The following is a 25,738-nucleotide window of genomic DNA, read 5'->3' on the forward strand; positions in this document are numbered from 1 at the left end:
TGGTCCTGTCTCTCTACTGTCATGCTGTTAACTTACCAGATGACACACAACATTCCTCTTCCTGACATATCTGCCATCTTCTCATGCTTATTCTTCAAGATTCTGTTTCCCTATCTTGACCTTGATGTGTTCAAAATACCTAGAAAAGAGACACATATGGATAACCTGATTTGCCAGACTGAATTTTCTGTTAAATTAGTGACTTCAGAATTAATCCTTACAACATGAGCATATCACATATTGCTAGTCAAGTAAATATTTAAGATGTGTATGAAGTAAATCTCTAGAGTTTCTGAATGGTTAGTAAAGTTGGGACTCTGGGGCATGTGGAATAGCGATTTCTTACCTACTCCTTCCATATAAAACTCAGAGAAAAGGTAATACTTGTGATGGCATTGAAAATCTCAGAGATAGTTTTAGTTTTTTACTTTGCTGTAAACCACAGTTCTGGTTCTCTGGTAAGTCTAAGTGTCCATTTTGAAGAAGCTAAAACTGATGCAAAATTACTTGAGCTCATTAGCTACCAACCTTCACCTGATTCTACTAGTAAAAATTCCAGGCTCTTGAAGCATATGTAATGCAGAAATAGTTTAGGTTTGTTTTGTTTTTAACTTTGGCTAGTTCATGTAATTTCATATGTGTGCCATGTGGAAGTGGCAAAGTGGCATGATAGGACACACTGACAGCACTGCATGTTTATAAAAAGACCATACAAATGCACAGTGAGATTTTACACAGTGGCTGCACATAAGACAGGCACAAATTTGAAGTCCAAGGCTGTGGGGTGCTGAGTACACCGAACTCTCATAAAGTTCAGTGCAAGTTGAGAGCACTTCATGGTCCAGGGCTTGGCCCAGCCCTCAGTGAGGCTCTGCTGAGCAAAGAATTATACTCAACACTCATGGCTGAGCCAAGGGTACTTTTTCCTTTCTAGTACGTGCATTTCTAATTGCTGAATTAGTACAACTGGCTGATAATAACAGTAACATAAATGATTTTCTGGTACTGAAGTGCTCTTTCTGAAAGCTAATAAAGCTCATTCAACATCGCCTACAGTTTTACAACACACCGTAATGGAATAATGTAATGAGTACAATGTAAATTTAGTACAAAAGCCAATGGAAAGTTAAAAATGGATCTAGGGTAGTGCTGTTCTTGAATATGAGCACTATGAGTTATTTCTCAAAGTTGGATACAGGACTTATCTGTGAACAACATAGCCCAGCTCACACTCAGGTTCGTTCCTGATTTTAAAGACTTGCTTCTCACACTTTTCTTCCAGTTGTTTTCTATGCACTTATCCTTGTTATTTCCATAAAGGTGACCGTGTTCTTGATTTATGTCTTCCAGTTTTTTACCGTAATTTGGTTGTTAAAATGGTTTTATAGACTTCTGTAAGAATGTGTTACAAAGACAAAGCAGAAAATCAACTCTAATTAAAAATTACAGCATAAATCCCAGGTGAATTTGACACTCCTAGGAATGTGTGGCCGTGTAACAGGAGACTAGTCTCCTACAGTAGTTGAACGCCTTAAAAATTCATTGTTAACTTTAAATTCTTTTCTCCATGTGCAAAGAGAATTCTAGTAAATTTCCTTATTCTGGGATCCACCCATGTCTTGAATGCCCATAATGATATATTTTTTTGGTTTAAGGGCACATTAATTGCACATGTAAGGCCTCTACTCCCTTCTTCTCCCCCTGTGTGAATAAGACAAAGCCATAATTAGGAAGAAAATCCCTTTGTCTGTCTGTAAATTAAGATCACCAGAAATGCAGTCCCATAAGAAGTCAATGGTAACTGGTAATGCCAAATCCTCTTTACAGCAGTGGCATTTTCACCAACTGTATGACAGATTTCGCAATTAAGAACACACAAAGAATTATTCCTTTCTTGCGTAACAACATTTTAATGTCAATAAAAAGTGATTTTATAGTTCCAAGATTACAAATAAAAAAATATTTCATCTTGACCCTTTTGCTACTTTCCCTCAAGGAAGTCTTCAAATATTAGTTAGGAAGCGTTAAAAACACAAGGCCGATGGATGCTCGCTCTACAAAAAGCTGAAGGACTCCCTCCCCACTTTGCCATCAGTGGATGTTTTGAAATGGAAGATTTTGCTCCAAGTGAGCCTGAAGAGCAACTCTCTTCTTGTGGCAGATGAAACCACGGGGGCATAGACCACCACTGGATCCTTTCAAGCTGAACGCAGCTGGAAGGGTACTAAAAGGAACGAGTCAAGCGTCTCTCCAGCTACCGGGGCTGCATCAAGAAGGCACAACATAAGCAATGGTAAAGTCAGTAAACAAAATTTTACTGTAATATTTCATAACACAGATACTGTATTTCTCTTTTAAGTGTAAAGCTACCGTCTTACACAAGAAAGATGGACAGACCCTTTTCCAAGACTAATATGGATACAATAAATATGGAGTTTTACATACTAGATCTGTACACAGAAACTTTGTCCCACAGCCATAAAAATTTACATTTAACAGTGCAACATATAATTTAATCCTTTATTTATCTGACATAGGATGTTTACTTACTAAACACAAGCAACTACCTGGTTTTAATATACATTTTATATATATATATTTTATATATATATATTCAACAATCTGTACAGGTTTCTAAACATAAAACTCCAAAAAGGCACAATCGTCTATACAACATGTACAAAAATGGCTGGAGCTGACAAGAAACAACAATTATTGGTCAAGAGTTCATGATTGCACAAAGATTAGTAATGGGTTTGTGTCAGAAAAATGTGCTTTAAGGAAAGGAAGGTTTGCAAAGAAACCTGTAAGTGTTATATTAAAAAAAACAAAAAAACAAACCAAAATAAAAACAATGGAAAACAAAACCTAGGTTGCTATTACAAGTCTATCCTCATCGTCGCTGCTGCCATCGCTAAACTGCACTGTGTTTTGCCGCCGGGGCAGGGCGGCAGTCCTGTGTACCTGTCTGTCCGGGGAGACAGTTTGGTGGAGCGGGGACTTGGACAACGTGTCGGGATTCACCTTGGAGCGGGGCTCTGCTGGAACACCCCTCTTGGCCTGCAGGGAAGGGACGTCACGCTTTGGCTTGGCGGGGTTCGCGAGGTCAGTCTTTTCGGGATCTGCTTTCCCTGGGCCGTCGGTCAGCGGGGCGGGCTCCGGATGGCTCTTCCCGACGTACCGCGGGCCGCCGGCCACCACCTGAGGAGAAGCAGCCTTGCTGGCCTCGGCTGTGGGAAAGCCAAGAGGAGCTGGCTCTGGCTGCACCTCGCAGGCTTTGCTGCCTGAGGCGGGCAAAGCCTCGGAGGCTCCTTGCCCCTCGGCGCCAACGGGGCTGACAGAGGGGATGAGGGTCGGCAGGGCGATGTTCAGTATCTGCAGGCCAGGAATGTGAGCCTGGGGGCTGGGGTTGCCTGGCGGGGCTGCGCCAGCCGCCAAAACCTGGAGACCCACAGCATTCAGGGTAATTCCTGACGGGCGGATCTGCGGGGCGATGTTGGTGTTTGCCAGGCCCAAGATGTTGACGGTCTCCATGCCCAATGGCGGCAGAGGCTGCAGGCTGGATGCGCCGAGCCCCTGGATGCCTGGCACGCTCACCTGGCCGATGGGAATGCAGGGCACCACACTGTTCACCTCGGCGACTCCCACGGGATTTGCGGCGCCGGTGGGCGCACCGCCCGTCTCGCCGAGAGCGCTGGTAGTTCTGTGAATCACGCTAACAGCGGGGATAGTCAGCTGCACCGGCCCCGCCTGGATGGGAACGAAGGTGGAGTAGGTGGCTAGCCCAGCAGGGACCACCTGAATCCCTCCGACTGGCACCGTGCCGTAGGGAGCCTTGGCTTGGCGCTGCGAGTGCAGGGGGAGGTGGCTGAAGAGGTGAGTCTGGGGAGCCCTCAGCTCGGCGGCGTGCTGGGGGCTCCCGGAGAGCTTCTCCTCTGGGATTTCGGGGTAGGGAGATGGCACCGTCACCTGCATGCTGCGGTCCGCCGGCAAGGAGGGAGAGCTGATGGAGGGCGCGCTCTAGGAGAGAACAAAGCAGGTGTGTGAATGCAGTGACTGCCACTGTTCTCAAATGAAATGAAAATGTAAGGTGGCTGGGAGTGCTTCCCACGCCCTCTTTAAAGAAAAAAACAACAATATATATACTGTATATATACAGCACACCAATATACTGGTCCACAGTATATACTGCCCAGCATGATCTGACTTCCTTCCCCTCTTTTTTCAACACCTTCCTTGCCCGCTAACTGAATTTTCCTCTCCTAATTACCCTGGCTAATTTCTCTTGAACGCTAGTACTTGAAAACACTGTTGAATATCCTTTGTACATGTATTTTAAGGAGCGAGAAGGCTTTGCAGAACTGCTCTCTGTGGAAATCACCTCAGGCAGGAAGGTTAAATAAGTCTAAGCTGACATTTTTGATGCCTCGGGTTCTTCCCCTAGAGACAGCACAGCCTTCGGCAGGCAGAAGCAGCATCATGGCACATCTGTCTATAGGTGCTTGTAAACCTGGAAGATGGGTGATAAGCAGTGTCAAGAGATGGGTGACAACTACAATGCCTGCAGAGGTGGAGGTGATGGGCAGACACTGGAGTGAGACGTGGAACCCACATCCTAGTGCTGCCTCAGCTCACTGTAATTTGGTCCTCAAACCTGGATCAATATAAACTCACTTCTCATATAGCATGTGTTGCCAACCTGGCCTGGCAGCTCCTTTCCTGAAAATGCCTGAAAGGAAAAGTCTTAAATTACAACTGCAGTCTCGCAGTATCTTTTCATTTTAGGCGCATTCATTACACGTAGAGTGGTGCAACCTTGTTTAGTTTATATAGTCCTAAATTGTAATTCTGTGGCTTTTACCAAACTCTCAAGAAATCTCTAGAGCTGACAAAACCCAAAGCCACTAACAGAAATGCTTTTGGAAACTGCTGGTAGGAATCATAGAATCATAGAATTGGCTGGGTTGGAAGGGACCTCAGAGATCATCAAGTCCAACCCTTGAACCACCGTTGCGGTTACCAGACCATGGCACTGAGTGCCACATCCAGTCTCTTTTTAAATATCTCCAGGGACGGAGAATCCACCACTTCCCTGGGCAGCCCATTCCAATGCCTGATCACCCTCTCCGTAAAGAAATTCTTTCTAATATGTTACCTAAACTTCCCCTGGCACAACTTGAGACCGTGCCCTCTTGTCTTGTTGAAAGTTGTCTGGCAAGAGACCAACCCCCCCCTGGCTACAACCTCCTTTCAGGGAGTTGTATAGAGCGATGAGGTCTCCCCTGAGCCGCCTCTTCTTTAGGCTGAACAGCCCCCGCTCCCTCAGCCTCTCCTCATAGGGTCTGTGCTCGAGTCCTCGATGTATTGGTTAAAGGAAAACACAATTTACTGACATGCAATGCCAACCAGTCTAAATGGGAAGATGAGTGTGAGAAGGAAGCCAACATCTTTCTCAGAATTAGGTCCTATCTGAAACAGGACCTAAGAAGAAGAAATCCTGATAAACTGGTATGGATGCTTTCGGAGGAACATACAACAGTCTTCCTGAGTCAAACCCTTCCAAGTCAAACCCTTGTATCAAGTTCAAGAACCATTCACAATAGGGACAGACTGTAGATTAACCATTAATCACATGGCTGCCTCTTCTTTTGGTCTGGAAAAGGATGAAGTAGTCTGGGAAGGAATTACTGCCTTGTATTACTTACATGCCTTTAAAAAAATAATTCAGTGTAGGCAATTATTAGAGCTACATTAATGAAGACCTTTAACGTTTTTAACTGTGTGTGTATTTTCCTGAGGTTTCAGTAGTTCTGTTTGGTGAGGGATCAAACTCAAGTCAATTGTCCTTCTGGTATCTACTGGTGACAACTGAAATGCCAAATCCAAATATTAAGATCATGCCCATTTTGTGGCAGGTATATACCATGATCAAAGACCACTGCATTTTATTATCTGCCATTCTGCAAAATTGCTCCAGTTTACATTTGCCACATATACTCAGTTCTTATAAGCAGGAATGAATCTAAGTCAAAGAAGGAATTGCAGCAGTAACTTTTACTTTCCCTCCTTGTCAGCAGTTCACTCTCTTAAAATTTGTAAAAAATTAATCAAGTAGCACAGATCAAAGGAAAAAAAAGGCAAAAAGTACTTAAGCTAGAATGACATTTTTACTTACTTTTTATGCTTTTCAAAATTTCCTGCTGTTTATTTTTCTATGACTGCATTCATGTACTAATTGCAAATATTCCATTAATCACAGAGAAGGCAGTAATGACATCATTGTTTAAACCGCATTTTGCATCACATTTTTGTGATCATTATTCTGGAAAGCTCTAATGCCTCCATGGTCTCTAGTAAGAATTGAAAACTTTCCAGAGATGCTCTTAAGGTCATGTATGTGAATTGTCCCCATTTTAATCTATTAATATATTCCTGAATTGTAAAATGTGTAACACCTGCTAGTTCCCCTCTGTGACTTCCTCAGTGGAGTTTTAAAGAAAACAGTCACCAAAATTACTGAATACTCCTGCAACTTTGCACACAGACTGACCTCGTCTTTCTGCGTGCTCTGTAAAGCATGTGTGTCTAAAGGGGCATGGACAAAATTGATCCGTTTCTGGTTAAAATGTTTTTCCAGCTTTAAGGAAAACTGGGAAGACTGGGAACTCAGGTTCTCAGTTCTATGCTCATCTCTTGTTTTGTTATTGTGCAAGGGCAATCATCTGGTTTCCTTGAACATCTGGTGCTCTTTCTAATTCTACTACTAAGCATGTCTGAAGGAGAGATAAGCAATCGCCTCATTTTTTTACAGCAATAAGGCAAAACTGTTTGGGACTAGAATTATTTCCCTTGGGAATTACCATGGATTCTATCATCATATTTCAAAGTGAAATGACTTCTGAATCCTACCATTTTCCTCTGAAAACTCTGTAACTGCCACCATATGTTCATTTTACAGATCTGTTATGTCCCTTCTTACTTGAAATACAATCTACCAGCTCCAAACTTCAGCTGAAACAACCATATATCCTTTCAGGGACAACACAATCAAAATTGAGAATTTGCTCCTACACCATTGTTTCTGGAGTCCCATGCATCCATGCTTCAATTACTTTCAGCTCTCTTAAAGATTCATCAGACAACAACTCTAACCATGAAGGGCAGGGCAAATATTTTTGATCTTGGGGGAGATCTCTAAAAGCAGGATTTAAAGTCCTGCTTTCTCCTGTGGAGTCAGACACCCCTACCTTTGCAAGAGCTGCAGTTGATATGAAGGAGTGTTCCAAGGCTGCTTCTGGATCAGGGTAATCCACAGACATCTGGCGACCTGGAGATGCAGGAGCGGCGTCCACCAACGCTGCAGGAGCACCCTGGGGACCTGCTCCTCTCTCCTGAGCTTTATCCTCATGTGCTTCCTGACGGGTGAGTTCTGCCAGTGACCTGGAGGTCCTGCTCACTGACGGCACCGCGCTCAGGACAGTCATCTTTGTCAGCAGTGCTTTTGGCAGACCATCCATAGAGTCCGTGTGAACCCCAGGGAAACAGTCTGGAAGTCTGATGTCTTCATCAGTGCTGGCCGTGTCCTGCAGGCTGTGTCGAGAGGGGTGATGCTGGGGGCTGGCTGTCACCGAGGGGGTTGTGGATAGGACTGACTCAGCCTGGCTGTCTTCATCATCATCTTCATTGTCATTTTCATCTTCATCCGCACCATCAGACTCCTCCACATCATATCCTGACCGGTCATAGCCAAATCTTTGCTTCTCACCTGCAAAAGTGGGAATTGAAAGGTAGGACAATGAAGGTCCCAGGCTGAGTGGGAAGGAGATGTGAAGGAACAATTAGGAACAAAAAAAACCACAGGGCATGTGCCTTTTTCAGTCAAATTCCATGGCATCAAAGGAAAAGGGAAGATCTTAAATTTTTGTTTTATTTTCTAAGGTACATATTTAATTATACAGCTGCATAATCTTTCATCTTCTGCTTCTGTGCTGGTTTTTACTTTCTAGATTAGTCTGTTTTCCTTTTCAGACATTTATAACCATTTGTTCAAAGTCACCCTTCACTCTTTTGCTTGGGGAGAAGTGAGCAGATTCCTGGTTCATTAAGTTCCCCATGATGACATACGAAGCTGATCTGCCAGCCTCAGTGCTGGGATATTCTCTAGCTGGTTCTGTCTGACTCATAAGTGGGTGTCCTTGTACCTAATATGAATCACTGCAGCAAAGGTTTTTGAAGGATGCAAACAGAAAGACTGTAGGCTGTAAGGAATCTGTCTCATTAACAGGCAAAAGAGATCAAAATTAGACCTTACCAGATTTCATCACTTTGCTGATGTTTGGGAAGGTTTATTAACAAATCACCCGAGATGTCCAGCAGGCAAGAAAACCCTAATCCTATCAAAATTCACCTAGGCATGAAACTTGGCTCACATGAAGAAGTCCTCCTGACTTCAAGTCTTAAGGCCAAACTGCTGCCTAGTGGTAAATTTCTATGCAAAAAAACCAGCTCTACTGCAGCTTTACACCTTCTTTTATATTGTAACTTGGAAAGAAAGAATAATCTTTAGTAAAGAGATAGAAAACTCCGTCTGCTGAATCTGATTCTAAGCCAGACTGTCTGGGATCATATTTTATAAAAGACAAAATGCTTTGGATGCACTAATATTTTATATTGAATTAAAGGTTTAAGCTCTCAAAAACAAACCCAAAAACACAACAAAAACCCCAACTCAAACCAAACAAACCCAAAAAACAAACAAAAAAACCCAGCACAAAAATAATTTGGTTCTGCAAAACTGATAATGGCCTCTTAGCTTAAATCTCAGAGATCCTGTTCTAAGGAAGCCTTCGCAGCAACTTACCACTGAAGTAAGTGACCCTGAGAAAAATCAGACCCTTAAAATTATTTGGATGTACTGTCAATTCTTTAGGCTGCCACATTAACAAAACCAAAATAAGCACCTTGAGCTCCATGTAGAATAAATGGATTTAATTCAGCTACCTTTCAATGACTTACCCACCATTTTAAGCCCTTATGGTTTCAAATGAGCAGTGCAATTAGGAACAAGACTAACAGCTTCTTTGAAAAAATTCCACTGTAATGACTTTAGCCCTCTTAGCCTACACAGTAATTTGTACATTAACTAAATATGGAAACTATAGATCTTCTACATTTATGACAGCAGGCATGAAAATGAAATGTTATTAAAACCATCCCAAATCCTCCAGGTCATCGGAATGATGCTACAAAATTTTTTTTTAGAATTTAAAATATTTACAATTGTCACCTACAGACAGAGCTGTTCAAAAAAGAAAATACATTTTAGTGGAAAAAATAATTCAGTAAGGTCCATTCCAAAAATATTGCGAGTAGGATTATTAAAAATATCATTAACAAAACCACATGGAATTATAAACTTTATATATATATATACATACACTTTGCCATTTCTCTGCTTCACACAGTGTTTCTTCATCACTGATTTGCAAAGCAAACAAATCTAAAATGTTAGAATCTCTACATATGTTTGATTTCTGAATGGAAATAGCTTCCCTCGTGGCTCTCTAACAGATCGCAAAGACATCTCCATATGTTACAACTCTAGGGTGACCCGTGCATTTCTTCCGCCTCTTTGAATAATGCATTGTAAAATCCTGGGTTTCAGTCCAGACTTTTAGTGTTTAACAACATCACATAACTATTCTCTGTGAAATCCTACTGCTTTTCTTTTTTTCTCTCCACATGAATCATGCTTTCTATGAAAGTTGATGTCAATCACACATCACTGTCACCACTAGCAAGAGAAACTACCTGAAGTGATTAGACTGACTTGTCACACTTGTAAAGCAAGGGTTGCATATGCACAAACACTGCCCCAGTTCATCATAAGAAACCATCATTTTTTTCAAATCAACATTTAAAAATGCTACAGGTTTTAATAGCAAACGCTGCTTACGTAAAATTTACTGCATACATCTTGGCTTTCTAGAATGAAACCAAGGAAAGGGAAAGGGGAACGGTGTGGATTCCTTACTGTAAGGATTCCTTACTGCAGAACTCCGTGGGGTATCATCTCCCTGTACTGTGTTTCTCTGTTTACCTCCACCCTTTGTGAGTTTGCCAGCTTCTATTTAAGTGTGGTTACCTGGAGCCAGTGCCTGCAGTGTAGGTGAGGTGACAGCAATGAATGTAGTTCCCTTACTCCCACACCACTTTGAAACAGCAGATGATAAAAAAAAAAACAAACCACCAAAACCAACCAACCCACTCCCAACTTGCAGGCTTTGGCAGTGCACAAAGAAATACTCTGCTCTGGTGTTTATACCTGCAGGCACGTTCACCAAAACAAGAGGTGCCCAAGCTTCTATAAGGAATGGTCCCCTTAACCATCACTGCAAACCAGGAGAGGATCTGATGCTGCAGTTTTAAGCAATGGAAGAAAGACCCAGGTAGGTTATGGGTTGTCTCCAAATGAGGCATCAGGTTGAGGCTGTGCCCACTCCTTGTGGTGAAAGACTCCTTTCTAAGCACTGCCTTCTTAACCAAGTAGTATTGGCCCTGATCCATTTTAGTAATGGTACTCTGCCTACTAAAGTTCCCTTGCAGCTTTAATTGGGGAAAAAATAATTCTTCGCTTCCTATCCTAAACTGTGCTCAATTATAACCATATGCGTATGTAGCTGATATATATAACTAGAACTGACTCAATTTCCAAAGGGAAAAAATAAAGACTTCTGTGTTTAACTCGGTATGAAGTTGTAACTCCTGTGTGGGATATTTTAGAATGAAGGATGTGTCATAAATTTAAAGGCCACTAGGATATGGGGAAATGACTTTTGGCATGAAAGTTCACAGATTTTTTAAAAAAAAACGAACACAGGAAAAAAAAGTTTCACAATCTTAAATGAAGGGTGTTCTGCTTTATAAAAGCTACTTCTCTTTTTAACTCTCACCATTTTAACAGAGATTGCTCAATTTAACAGAGACTGCCTCAATTTCTGGTAGAATGTTTTTGGAAGAGCAGGGAATATCTCTCATCCTCTGACAACTGTTGCAAAAAATTCTTTTTTAAACCCTTAACAAGACCCTTCTTCATCCTGGACTTCACAAGAGAACATGGAACTTTTGGCTACAGATATGAACTCTGCAAAAATTAGGAACAGCTGGAAATAAAGGTGTAATAGAAGCACGGACACAACTTTTGACTGGGAATTTTGCTTGCATGCCAGATATATTTAATATAATTGAGGTTTAAATCCTATGTATTAACTTAGTGTACACAAAACATAGGCAAAAATAATCTTAGTACTTCTTTTATTTTTTGCCAGTCCTCAGCTAGTTAATCAGCTCTACTGTGTTGGAGGTGTTGATGAGCTTGTTGGCCAACACTCTGTTACACTGACATTTTACCCTGAAGCACAGAAAGGAAAAGCTTCAAGTTCTTCAGCATAATAGCATTAGCTGGGCTTCTTCACATCCTGATATGTCCAGCAGTGAAACACCTGGGGCTGGTAAGTTCAGTTGTGATGCTATGAATTAGCAAATAACCAGAACAAGTCTACATACTCTTAGTTCTTTATTTTAAAAGGTGGTGGGTTTTGGTTTTGTTTTTTTTCTACAGGAATCCTCACTGTACATGATTTTAACAATGGTTATCTAATTCTTGTCAAGTATCAAATGAAAGGTTCTTCAGAATGTCAAGTTACAGCTTTTAATTGTGATATGATTGTGGGTTGGACTAGATGACCTTTAGAGGTCCCTTGCAACCCGAATTATTCTATGATTCTATGATTATCACCAAGTAGTTCACCATGTGACCTCATTTATCAGGCCCTGCTACAGACTTTACAATTTCTGCACCACATCCAGTGATCAAGTTCAGCGTCTTATAACTTCATCATGTTTGCTTACATATTACACTTAGATTTCCACATAAAGAGAAAAATGTTCATTTTCATTCTTTTATTGTCAGGAAGACCAGAAAGACCTGAAAATATAAGTCCTGACTGCTGAAGTTTTACATGTTCGTTAGTAAATGGACAGGTATGGAGATAAAAATGGGAATTACCATTAGCTCTACTTACACAGATTAAAGTTATCTTACTAAGTATCTGTTGGTCTGTTCCCTAAATTCCCATTTAAATTTATGGGCTTTTAGCACCTGAGTAATTCAAAGCACAAAGCAGTATCTACCACCTCAAGTTGTGACAGTATCTGCAGTTATGAAAGCATTTAATAATACAACACCTGTTCTACGCTACATGTTCTCTACCAAACTTAAGAAAAAAATCTATATTGTGGCAATAAAGGCAGAAATATTTTTTGCATGTTGTCACATTATCATAAACATGAAAGTTATGAAGTCATCAGTGCACTCTCTGTATTTCTGATCAATTGCAAGCTTAGACTTGCCTTTTACCTGTTGTTTTAGTTTTGTTCCACAAGCACAACTCAAACCAATTTTAAAAAGGGTAAACATTGTACTGTGAAACAACACTAGCATCAATACCCAAACTTGCTGTCTCCTTCCCTGCCTCTCCTTGTATGTTCACAGGCTTTACTTGAGTGATTTCAGCCTTGTTACAGCTACTGTCCACTGCTCACCATCATCAAACAGGACTCACAGTGACATCTACTGGGTTAAATTCAGACTGGTAATAGCCAGGGCTCCTCAGAAATGAGGAAAAAAAAAAAATCTGTGGGCTTTCGACTTTCATTCCTAAGAGTATAGAAAGTAACAAAATAAAACTAACCAAAGTAACAATAACCTCTCTTTCTTTAAAGAGATTATTCACCTAAGCAATCCTGGGTAATCTGTAGGTTGTAAATGTAGCATTAGCTGCTCTGCTACCAGGCTGGAGGTGAACGGCTCTAGCACACTTCATGTACATCTAGTAGATCACTTTTAATATCCACAGTGATATTAAAACAAAACAAAACAAAAATTCAAACCAAAATAAACCAAAAAAGTCCTGTAAATTATACAGAATGAGTGTTCCATTCTATTTGCAGAAGGATGATATTATTGTAAGGATTTTCATTTATTTTCCTTCCTTAAAAGTAGATGCAGAGAAAACACAGAGTGAGACACAGTTAAGCTTGTGAAGAGAGATGGAAACTCACTAAACATCTACTGTAAGTAATATATAGCCAATTATCTTAAAACCATTGTATCTTTAGAAGTGTTTAATATTTCAGAAAATCAAAATGTTTTTAATGTGCATAAATATGTGTGTATATATATAAATACATATCTGAAACTTAAACTAAGTCTTTCCACAGGTAAAGTAATGAATATTTTGTGATAAAATTTCCACAGAGACCATTTAAATATGTTCTGCCCATCTACTGATTTCATTATTAAATAACTTTCTTGTGCAAGTTTACTCAAGAGTACCATACCATTCACACATTAGCTTACCTATGAAATATTACAGGTTTAAAGTTTCTAACTGTTTAAAACCAAATTATTGTTGTTGTTAAGGCTGCAGAGCAAAATGTTGGGTCAACATGACCAAAGAGGTTATCCTCAGTTGCAGTCTGTCACACTAAACAGTTCACCTCATCTGACAATTTAATTCAGATATTAACATTCCTCACATTGTAACCCTGTATTTTGGTGACAAGAACATTCCACAGAGCAGAAGATGAAAGATAAATGGATGAGGGAATGGTTTTGAATGCAAAAAGCCAGCCCAGAAAGTATTTACTAATACCCAAATGATGACAAGTCCAAATACAAAGAATGCTATGCTAAAAGCTCTCATCATATATAGTCTCAGACAGCTAGAGAGCATCTCTCTTTTTTTCCTAGATGCTACAGCACAACAAAATTTCAGCTTCTCAGATTACTGAAAAAAACACACTGTGTGTGTGCTTGTGCCTCATGTGAGGATTGTGTGGTTTGAACTACTTATTCAACCTGCATGTACTATTAATCTGTACTGCTATCAGTACAGAGATGACTTGTCCTATGAAATTAAAAAAAAAAAAATTTCAAAGAATTGTGATTGCCCGTGCTCTGAAAAATACATAAAAATAGAACCAACAAGATCTTTAGTAAATAAAATGTTGGTGGTTTTCTTATATTTCTGGACAATTCTTTAAAATTCAAAGTCTGATGAAAGACACACAGCTTAGTTATTTCAAGCCAAGGTGTACATATTTTATTGCCATAAAAAATTAATCAGTATTCCAAATGTTCAAATAGCAAAGGAGATAGAGACAGACAGACATTTTATCAGTCAGGATGCAGGCCAATCTTGTACAGCCTACAGGAAGAGTAATTTTTTTTTTCTTAGGCCTTAATTATTTCTTATTAGATTTTCTGCACCTTCCTCCACAGCATCTCACACTGTCTTCTGATTGAGAAAACAGATGAGACAGGGGTTTACAACTGGATCCAAGAGAGACAGAACTTCTAATGAAGTATCATTTTTAAAGCACCAAAAGAATACCCGACACAAACCCACTCCCACCACATGCCAGAGTGAGGAGGGGTAAAAGGGGTGAAGACATAATGGCATGGCTCATCACTGTGAATTTAGCTCAATAACCAAGGACCATCATGTTGCCCTCTGTGGGTGACAAACTGTCTGTCCCTACAGCCTGGCCATGGCCCCAGGGGTGCTGTCCCCAGCACAACCTCTGCTGCACTGCTTTTGGAAAAGAGCAGCCAGAAAGCTGGTTGAAGCCACTTGCTAACTGAGACTGCCTAGACACCTTAAAAAATCTGTATTTTCAATCACATTCAAATATAGAAAAATTAGCATGTACAGGATTTTAGAAAGGGCAACCGAACTACCTACATTTGAAAGGGCATGCTAAAGTATGCAAATACTTCAAGCTTTTCTTCTCTTGCTGACTCTTTGCCTTTAAAATGGGCCAACAAGCAAGTTTCTGAATTATGATGAGAAATACCTTCACATGTGGCTGGGTGAACTGAGAGATCACAGAACTGACAGAGTTAGAAGGGACCTCTAGAGATCATCCAGTCCAACTATCCCCCTAAAGCAGGATCACCCAGGTGAAATCACATCTTTTAAGTGTACAGTTACTCACTGAATTCACATGGATAATTGTAAATGCACTGTGCTATGCAGCACCTGGAGAGGCTGGACTGGTTTGGCTGCAGTACACGATGGGTTTATCACCAGCTTAATTACCCTGCTCCTGGGATGGGACTTTTATACTGAGCTTTGTGATGCACAGCTGGTTTTGATATGGGCACCCTAAGCCAGATCTTTAAGAGAGATACAGATTTTATCACCACACTGCTTTCTATTTTGGGGTCCTTAGGTAACAGGAGAAATGCTACTCGCTCTATTTTGAAAAAAAACAAAACAAACACACACTGCAGTCTTAAAATTAAATTTTTCAAATAATTTCATGGATTACGTGGCAAATACTATTGAATGTTTGTCGTCCTCTTTTTTCCAAATTAGAACACTTATTCTGTTAAGTAATTACTATGCTGAAACAAAAAATGTATTTCAGTGAATATATATTACATTTATCCAATGGTTACACATTGGTTACATGCCTATACATGATATGTAAAAAGAGAGAGTATCTCACACTTAAGTAGTCTTAGAGCTAAAAAAAACACCCTATCTTTCAAAGCTTTCTTTCAACAAATGCTTGAAATGGCTTACTTGTACTGGGTGCTACTGATGATTTTTTTAACATTTGAAACATTTCCCTTTACATTAAAACCATAAATGCAGTTTTTAATGTATGTGATTTCGAATAACGATTCATCAACCAATAAAACGCTTTCAGTTCCTAGTAAATGGAAATATCTATTCAGCTGTAGTTTATAAAACTAAGTAAAATGTCAAAAGCTACAGAACACTGCATTAGAAAGTTGTGAGGATTCTTCTGTCATGTGGAGGCTGAAAATGTTAATGAAAACTGTTCCTCTGTAAGAAAAGGACAGTAATTTCTATTGCTGCTTATCTTCTGTGTTACTGGTTAGACACCTCACTTTCAAAGGGGGACATAAAGGAATATATCAGAGAATGCCAAAAAAGGGAAAATGCAGGTTTCTATGTACCTAGAGCACTACTGAATCATACCAGCTGAGTCATATTCCCAACATTATTTAGAATTAGATTCAAGCCGATTCGCTTATTCTTCTCGTGGCTGTCATTATGGGAGCAAGTGCATTCATCTTTCTTGCCCTTTACTGTTTAAATAAAGATCCCCACTGCTTTCTTTTCTCAAAGCCCCATCCGCAATCTAATAAACTACACTGCTGGATGAAGAAAAAATACAAGGCAAGGCAACAGGATTCATCTCCCTGCTGAGAAACATGAGGAAGGAGAAAACGCCACAACTGCACCGAGACGTGTCAAGCTCCAGAACAGCCCCAGCACACAATCCTGTTTCTCCATCTCACTGCATCTGGTGCAGCCCCATCTTTCTTACCATGCTGAGCAAAACACACATGAACCCAGTCTGGCCCTCCTTGACTGTCCTCAACCTCACCTCCTCTTCAGTGGAGTCATCTCCAGATGTGGGAAGTGCAAAATGCCAATTATTAGCAAATACATTTGTTTTGGTAACACTCATCACTAAGGAAGCAGTAAAACAAATCAAGATGAATTAATCCTCACGATTGCTAAATAATCTCTATCTGCTGATCTGTGCTCAATTATTTGTGAAGGAGGATAGAACTCCACACTGGAAGATGATTAACCTTCTTGCAAACCTCAAAACAACATATTTGTGACTTGGGTGGCATATTAGTGATATAATTTTTATGAAATGTTAATCTCAAAACTTTGACAATTTCATGCACAACTATTTTCAAAGAAATACTACATTTGGCTACTATTTTCCTAGGCAAACAGCTATTTTTCTGGTATTTTCAATCTTATAACGTTAATCTGTGAAACTAGTAATCCTTAACACTTTGTGAGGAATTCAGCAGTATTTTATCTTAAGCATATTTCTTTCCATTTCTTTCTTAAGGTTTTTTCCAGTATTTCTTACTCCCCTGGACTAGCTTTCAAGGTCTTTATCTCTGCATTTTCCTCTGTACAGGAATTTAAAGAAATTAATTCTTGGAAGAAAACAAGGTTAACAAAATAAATACAAAAATGAAGTAAAGAAAGAAGATTTGAATGTCTTACCAAATTCTTCTTCTCCATCCTGGTCATCTATTAAGCCTACTGAGACTCCCAAATCCATGCATTTCTTACTATGTGCCTTTGACTTCATATGCTTTGTTAAATTTCCTTAAGGAAAAAGGAAAAAAAATAACTGTTCAGTTACTATACAAATATACACTCAACATGTTTTTCTCTTACTCAGCTACATTTATAGCCATTTGTATAATTTGACTTCTCACTTGACAGAGCCACAGTGCAAGCTGTCAAGGGCTGTGGCAGATTTACCATCCTGAATGTTACTAGCTCTCTGGCTACATTTCATGAAGATCTTCATAGAGATAAAATAGAAAAGGATGTAAATCCTAGATGATGATGTATTTTGCATTGGCTTAAAAGATCCTACATTTTTTATGGCAAAGTGTAAAAAGGGCTGATTCAGTCTTTAAAGTCATGTTGACAGAAAACTACCTTGTAAAGCTAAAGTTTATATCTAGCAGCTCTTTTACTATTGGATAGATTTATTTTTAGTGTACTAATTTTCACTACCAACCTAAATAATCAGAATAACTTTATTAAAAATCAGAGTTGATCTGATTCTCAATGATATTTGATCTGAATCTCAAGTGTGAATGCATTAACTACTGAGAGGCCCCACAGGATGCTTTCCTGTTCACCTTTCAAGAAAAAAAAGTCAAATACAATCAAGAAAAGGTTTAAAAGTTGATTGGAGATCTGTAAATTAATATATTTGTGAAATGTGTATTATTACAAGTAACTGCTCATTTTATACTTTCTATTGTCTCTCAGAAACAGTTTATTTGAGGTATTTCAATGGGATAAATTATAGTGGGTGAAATGGTGACTCTGGTTATGGAGTACTTTATTCCTGCTTTGAAATGGAGGTAGTAATTCACTCCAAATTTTGAAATAGTTGTTATCAAGCTGCACAACTGCAGACAGCAAATTTCTCAGCCTTCCATACAGCATGAAGCTACTGGATACTCTGTCCTCTCACGAAGGGTGGCTTTCCAAACATCAAGCACCCAAACGCATGCCTGACTCTGCCAGCAGTACCGGCAATGGCCAGGAATAGCAACTGCAGCAGAGGAAGCAAATACAAGTATCTGCTACAACTTAAACAAAGGAGAATTTCAAATGGGCAGAACTTAATTACTTGAACTTGGCCAGCATTCTCACTCTGCTAAAACCATCACCAGAAATTATTGGGTTCACGCTCCAGCATTTCATCACACAGGCAACATGATGATCCAGAGTGTCAGGATGCAGTGATAGGTTTTGACACCCTTAAAGACTATCCATCCCACTTTCTGCAGCACTGCATTATTTCTTGGAAGTTTTCCACACGACTGCTGAATAGTCTCAAAACCACTAAAAATACAAAGCTTTCTGAGGTTACAGCTTGAGGGGGGGGATGACTGCTAAATGATGTTCAAAGCCAAGAAAAATTTTACTGCTTAGAATTTTTTTGCTGAAAGTATTTTGGCTGTGAACTTCTCCTGTCTGTTTCACTTGCTTTGAATCCTGGATCTACCACTATTTAATATACTGCCTGCTTAAACTAGGAGGCATTTAAGTATCTAGTTTAAGGAGGCTTTAAATGGTCTATCTTTGGGTCTTAAAAGGTCAAGTGGAAAGTGAACCTTGTCCTTCAAAGGTATAAAGAACATTTTTATATAGTCATTTAATAAAGGCCATTATCTTTCCCAGAGCAATTAGTTGAGTGACAATAGGAGTACAATGTAAGTCAATATTATAGTCCCAAAAGATCACTACTATGGACTTAAAATTTTGCATTCCCATCCCTACTTAGGATGAGAACCTAACCAGTTCACTCATCTTGACCTGACTTTCATCATACTCTCACCTACCATGGCTTGCCACCCAGATCATTCACATAAAGATGAGATTATCTGAATAAACATGCAGAAGACAACAGAAAAGAAGGAGCTCAGGAAGTACAAATACTTGAAGCATTAGACAATAAAACGCCACAGAGAGGCAAATTCTTCAATTTGTGAAGAGACAAACGTGAGAAGAAAAGAACTCTATTTTGAAGAAGAAGAAAGGGGGAAAATGTCCACTGAAAAGTACTCCTACCTTTAGTTTTGAAGGAGAAATTGCAGTAATTGCAGTGGTAAGGACGGACATCTGTATGTGTGCGAATGTGCTTCTTCAGCATGCTGGGTTTCTTGCAACGAATTCCACATTCTTCACAAATATACTTCCCTCTTCCTCTCCCCCGAACATACACATAGTCTTCATTTGACTTGTACCTAGTAACAGTACCAAAAGAGTAAGGCAATTAGTTGTAACGGGAAAATTATTCTAGCTTGAAACCATAATCTGTCAGAATTTTTAAAATTCTGTAATAGTTGAAAATGAATGATAAAAACAATCTTGTTCTTTTTCTGCTCAATTTCTGTATTTATTTTTTCAACTCAGGCCTAAATTTCTCACTAGGCAATCATGGAATGAAGGCAAAGCTCTTTTAATAAAGGTATTGTTTGATACTAAGCATTTAAATATTTCAGATTCCCTCTTTGCAGCACAGGAATGTGCTTTTTAAAAATGTCAGCTCTTGGAAGCAGGTTTGGGCACCACAAGGAAGCTTCAAAAGAGCATCTTTGAGGCTCTGAGCTGGATGCAGAAAAGGAACATTCTTTCTAAGAATGGGAAAGTTTTTTAAATTCCCTGTCAATGTGCTCTGGACTCAGAGTATTGGAACTGTCTCTATATGGAAAACCTTACTCAGATTCAATCATGTCCTTCCTATCTCTGCTTGAGGATGCCAGAGGTTGTGCTTGGTTTTTGTGACCTGGTCCCTGCAACGTTTGGATCTGAGCAGAGACACGTAGCAATGTTTTACCTGGGCAGCTGGTAATGGCTTAACTGCTGTCCTGGACTGGAATCAAACCAGGAACCAGTAAATGGAAAGCCCCAGAGTCCACTGCCAATTATGAGAATAATAAAATATGCAACAATTGGGCTCAAGATTTTTAGAAGTGTCACTGGCATTTTTCTGCTGAAAAAAAAAACTGTTTTATAAGATGTTGTACATGGCACCGTGCTGTGGCCAAAGCAACTGTTATTCGTATCAGGTAACTGATTTAAAATTACAGTATATGGACAAGGGCTCTCTGTAAATATTTCCATGGCACTTTTCAGAGCAGGAGTTCTCCAGCCTCTGCATGCCACAACAAATTGCCAGACAGAGACTGTACCGCAGTCTGCTCTTTAGCCCCTGGACAATACCCTCTCCAGCTGCATAATAGAACCTTATTGCAGAGTAGGTATTATTTATCATGTAAGAGAAATAGAGAAAAAGAATTTACATCTATGGCTGTATCTAGCTGCCCTTACTGCTGATTAATGTTTGTCCTTTGGAAAAAAAATGAATCGCACTGCCTACTGTTCTTTATTTCATTACCCCCCCTCGTAACTCTCATGGCTCCATGCATCTGATGACTTTCCATTTTTCTTGGAAACATAAACCACCATCCACAGACCACAGTATGGGAACTGTTATTTAAAATAAATCAAACAGAGAGCAACATTGCTGCGAAGTCTAGAATCGAGGAAAAAATATCTTCCCACTGATATCTAATATACAAAGCACAATACTTGCCCTCCATCAAATATTTTAACTCTTCTTGGTTCAGTTTTGACAAAGGAATTTTCTTTATCGTGCTCAGTGCTCGATTCAGAGTTTTCCTTATTGTTGAATTCTGTTGCAGCCATTTTTTTTCTATTTAATGCTCGCTGAAAGAAAACGAGATGCACATAACACTAAAATTAGTATCTTTCATCCAGCATTCAAACCTGTAAATTATGATTAATAAAAGCATCATAAAGGCCATATGTATAATAACCATTTTTAAAAAATGCTAAGATACATGAAACAAAGAGTATCTTTTGCTAAACTACTTCTCTCTTATGCACTTGTGGACTGCTAAATCTATATGGAGATGATGGCACTGTAGGAAACCAAGAATGCTTTGAATCTGCAGTGGCAGATGATTCTTTCTCCTTCTGGAAAGGTGAATGTGGCATTTTCCAGCTCACAAATAGCCTTATACAGAGAAAAGATCTTTACAATCGAACCAAATTGCTTCCTGAATGTGTTCAGCTTCACTTCTCAGCCCCAGACCATTCAGACAGGGCTCTGCAGCTGCAGAGCGGTACCCCCACCTCTGACTGGATGAAAAGGGGGAAACTTTAGTGTACAACCAGTTATCTGTGCTGTTTCCCCACTGCTCAAGTCCTGATGTTTCTGAGCACATCCCCAGCTCTTGCTGCCTGGTGTTTACCACAGCAGGACAGGGGCAGGAGGAAGGAAGAGCTTTCCTGACTGTTCTCTGTCCCAAGTCTGCAGGTCCCAGGTCCTACCCATTGGCCCACCATCCAGCAGCACCTCATCACTGACAGGAACTGCTTTCCCATGGCACAGCAAAGAAGGGTGGGAAAGAGGGGGGTACCAAGGGTAAATAATATTTCTGATTGCTAGTATTTTTCAAAAAACTTGGTTACTAAAAGGGGCTCCAGAACCCTTCTAAATCAGGACTCCACACTTAATTCCCACTGCCAGATCAAATGACAAGAAAACACATGTCAGCTGTCCAGCAGAACAAAAATACTTCCCCTCTTTCCCCCTGATTATTAGTTAAGGAACTTTTTTTTTTTAAAAAAAAGGAGGATGAGTTCCCCCAACATTTGCCAATTAAAATCTACTCCTTCCAAGTCAAGGATATTTATAACATGGGCAACAATGAAGGAATGATCCAATTAGCCAGTAATTATTACTGCTGTATTTATAAACTGTTCTACCCACGTAGCTGGCACGCATACCGTATTGCTCATATTGATAAGTGAATAAAATTGTAAGAAAAAAAAAATCTGGCCTTATGTTTTCTACTCATTATAAAATTTAATGCTGTACACTTGTGAATTCTTGGCAAGAAGAATGACTTCACTGATTGACTTAAAATGACTGATGAATTACACTGGACATTCTATATTTTGAAGGGTGACATCGTTCTGGCACCCAGTCCTTGCCCCTAGTCCTCTGTGCATCCTCAGCCACTGCCTTTACTTCCCACCTGATAAGGAATGTGGCAGATGAGGCAACCTTCAGATAAGAAATGAGGCAGCTCAGACAAAGAGCATCTTCCTATCCTATTCAAAGCCCTAGGAATCTGCAAAGGCTGCAAGTACTACTCCAATCCGTATGCCTCCATGCAGCCCTCTGATGGATTTGGGCTGGCTTTTCAAATATCTAAGGAGTTCTACCAAAGCATCCATGACAATTCTGCCTCTGTGTAGGAAGAAAGAAATTTCACCCTGCACGTTTTAACAGCATTCATACTAGGTGAAAGGAGAAGACGTTCTGGTTGAGAACTATCAGAAGGGGAGCCTGCTTCAGTAATTGCAATTTGGCCACGTTGTAGTAGCTCCTGTACGATACCTGGCATACAAGTTGCTTTTGTTTCCACTGCAAACAAAGAATAGCAAGGTGACATTTATAATTTAACAGGAAAAGAGCAGTGAAAAATACAGAATACATAAATATTCCCAGCAGCTAGGATAATACAATCTTTAGGTACGTGATCTTTCAATCCTAAATACTAAGTATCCTTTCCATGTTTGATTTTCAAGAATGAAAAGAGAAAGGAAAGATCTGGCCCACATTGTTATTCCAACTATGGTGAAACAGCATTATAGTAAAATCCATATTCACAAAAGGTCCTAGACTGAAAAAGCTAACACAAGGCCAAATACCTCTGGATTCTTCCCAAAGCTCTTTTTTTTTAACATACATTTTTAATGTACAGCCATAATGTACAGTCTCACATAGATGTTCAAATTACTATTTAGCTCCCACTGATGTACTGTAATTTACTGCTTATATGTTACTTTAGCTGTTGTTTCAGTGTCTTAAACATGCAAAATGCTGCTACCACAGAGATGCTTTAATAGAAACACTGAGTTTCTGTCACGGAACTCTACAGAAATGCTCACTGACTATGAAAAAAAGCAGTCTTTATCTGAAAAATTCCAAATTGATGCTGAAGATGACTTGGGTCCTCTGTAAATTTTAAAGGGCAGCCAGTCTCTAAGAAGCATGTGTTTCTTGTGCGGAAATCATTTAATGTTCCTCACCTAAAATTCCCCAAAAGCCCACACCTACTGGTGGAAAGGGTAGAAAAGTGGCAGTGCTGTAAAATGTTCCTCTCCACAATTACTTATGCCTTCCATTCCTAACACAGTCTCCTCTCTCTTCTCCCAGAGACAAGGACCATGATTCATTTCTACTTTACTCGTTTTGCTCCAATTTAACTCCACTGCCTTCAATTACTGGTATAAAACTGGAAAAAAACCTACTCTTAGGGCTGCCCAGAGACCAGAGTTCAATATATACTTCTGGTACTTTACAACATCCCTTGGAAAAAAAACATGCTTGCAGCCTGAATCATCAAAGTTGTAAATTTCAGATTAGAATATTCATTAAACATTTTCCCCACTGGCACATAGCCACTTGAGGAAAATATTTTTAATATCTCTAAAGTTTTACTAGTTTACACATAAAAATTTTCTGCATTTAACTACTTTCCAGTGGTGATTTGGACTGTTGCGGCACATCATCCAAGAAAGGAAAGCTTTCCAGTTAGGAGAAACTTTCCATTCCTCAGTGTATCCTTGCTCGAAAATGTTCACCCTGGAATACTGCACATGTTATTGCTTCGTTTCAGGGAGCCAAGATTAATGTGGGGGCTTGAGAAAGGGTTCCTGTTACACCACCAGTGACTTAAGGTGAGGAAAACTGGTGAAAAATAATAATAAACAGAGTAGTAAACCAAAAAGAGTGGGGAGAAAAAATGTGCCTTCCCCATGCAGGTAAATGTCCTGTTGCATTTTAACGTACTGTACTCGTTCCAGGAGCTTCTTTCACAATAAGACTTTGTGGTTTGTTCTCTGAGTCACTGGAACGTGGCAACTTCACCTATTGCCTCTGAGCAGCGAATTGTGAAGAGCAAACACAATCCCGGGGCTCCTTATTGTTTGCATTTTGTTCACATGTCTCTTTATTTCCTGTTGTTGAAAGAACTGCTTTTTTTTTTTTTGGGGGGGGGGGGGGGGAATGACTGTGATTAGCAACAGCTATGCACCTGCATGAGGTTTCTGTAAACACAGGCTAGTTTTGGGGGCAAACCCAAGAAGAGTTCAGGAATTCACCTTATCTGGGTGAGAAGATGAGCAGTTAAAGCTCCAAGAGCAGAAAACACCAAATCACCCTGGAAAGGGCTATGATTGTGAGAGAGGTAAGGTGAGGCATAAGAGTGCGGTGCTTTTATTATTATTTATAAATTGGATTTAGTAGCACTTAAAGCTCTCTGTCAAGTCAGGTTTACAACATGCAAACCACTTAAGCAAACACAACACCCAGAGACCTGCAATCTGAACTGTGGTTCCCAAAGGAACTTGGAAGCCCATCAAGCTTTTAAGAAGGAAATGAATCACAATTTTTTTGAGATTTGCAAATTTGTTTGTTGCCTTTATCATTGTTGCTTTTTTTTTTTTTTTTTCAATGGAATACTAATTTCCAAAAGGACCTCCAACATTCTGCATCCTCAGAACCAGAAAAAAGGGCAGGAGAATTACTGGGCAAGAAATGAATGAGCAATTTCAGTTTTTGCTTTCTTTAAACATGGCTTCTGTGAGGAAGTTTCCAAGTTAGCATCAGCTATTCAGTCACCAGGTCTAACCAGAGGTACACTGTAACAGTATCATCATCATTCCGGAAAGTGCTGCTGCCAGAGTCACTGAAACAGAACTCAGGAGTTGTTAAGTCCTATCAGGTCTTTGAAATTTTTAATTTCTGCCATCCTATACCTTGCCTGTACAATCCCAGATGCTGATTAAACTTTAATTGGTGCTTTCTCGCTGTACTCTATTCCCTCATAATAGCTTTGAATAAAACCTGTAAATCAGTTGCAAGTAGAGCTTAAGAACTCTTCAATTTTACCATGCTCATGTGCTTCATTCAAAACGTCAGCAAGAAAGACTGAAGAAAGATTATTAACTGTGGTTCCTTTGTGGCAGAAGCACTTTAAATGTACCTGACAGCTGCCTATTACAGAATTTCAGTATTGCTAGAATGTTTAAAAGGCTGCTGTCAAAATATTTTTCAAAATACTATTATCCATTATTTATATTCTAAACAGAATTTGTTTGTAGACAAAATTTATTCTTCTAGACGCACACAGCAGCTTTGTTAGCACAGAATTTCTTCTGATAGATTGTTCTTTAAAAATAAAAAAAGCATGACTCAGTGACAGAACTGGTGTGAGTCTTGCCTTAGAATCAGTCAACTTTGTACAATGAGAAAAGCTAAATCTTTGAATTTTATTTTTTTAAATGTAGCACTACTAAGTGCAACATCTCATGAAACATATGAGGGAGAAGCCTGAAAAAGGAAACATGAGTTTCAGCAAAGGCTGCCCACTCTATTATAGAAGCAATGATTCAATTCAGTTACAGAACTAACACAAAGCCAGCAACCTGTATGTATTTTCTGCGTGAAACTTTACAGATAAAGCTTTTGACCT

General features: G+C 39.5%; 1 protein-coding gene across 5 annotated transcripts in view; it reads right to left on the bottom strand.

Moving 5' to 3' along the window:
• Positions 1-1,893: 1,893 nt before the first annotated feature.
• HIVEP1 (HIVEP zinc finger 1) overlaps positions 1,894-25,738 on the bottom strand; it is a 128,256-nt gene continuing 104,411 nt past the window's right edge. For 3 of the 5 annotated variants that reach the window (XM_030444788.1, XM_030444789.1, XM_030444787.1), the window contains exons 6-10: positions 20,761-20,894; positions 19,233-19,408; positions 17,136-17,240; positions 7,248-7,765; positions 2,869-4,020 (exon numbers count right to left, since the gene is read on the bottom strand). In XM_030444788.1, the coding sequence (XP_030300648.1) occupies positions 2,869-4,020; positions 7,248-7,765; positions 17,136-17,240; positions 19,233-19,408; positions 20,761-20,894 (2,085 nt within the window). Of the gene's footprint in view, positions 4,021-7,247; positions 7,766-17,135; positions 17,241-19,232; positions 19,409-20,760; positions 20,895-25,738 lie in introns of all 5 variants that reach the window. The other 2 variants (XM_030444790.1, XM_030444786.1) reach the window with 2 other exon arrangements.

Source organism: Calypte anna, chromosome 2 (assembly GCF_003957555.1).
Source record: "Calypte anna isolate BGI_N300 chromosome 2, bCalAnn1_v1.p, whole genome shotgun sequence".
Classification (NCBI taxonomy): Eukaryota; Metazoa; Chordata; class Aves; order Apodiformes; family Trochilidae; genus Calypte; species Calypte anna.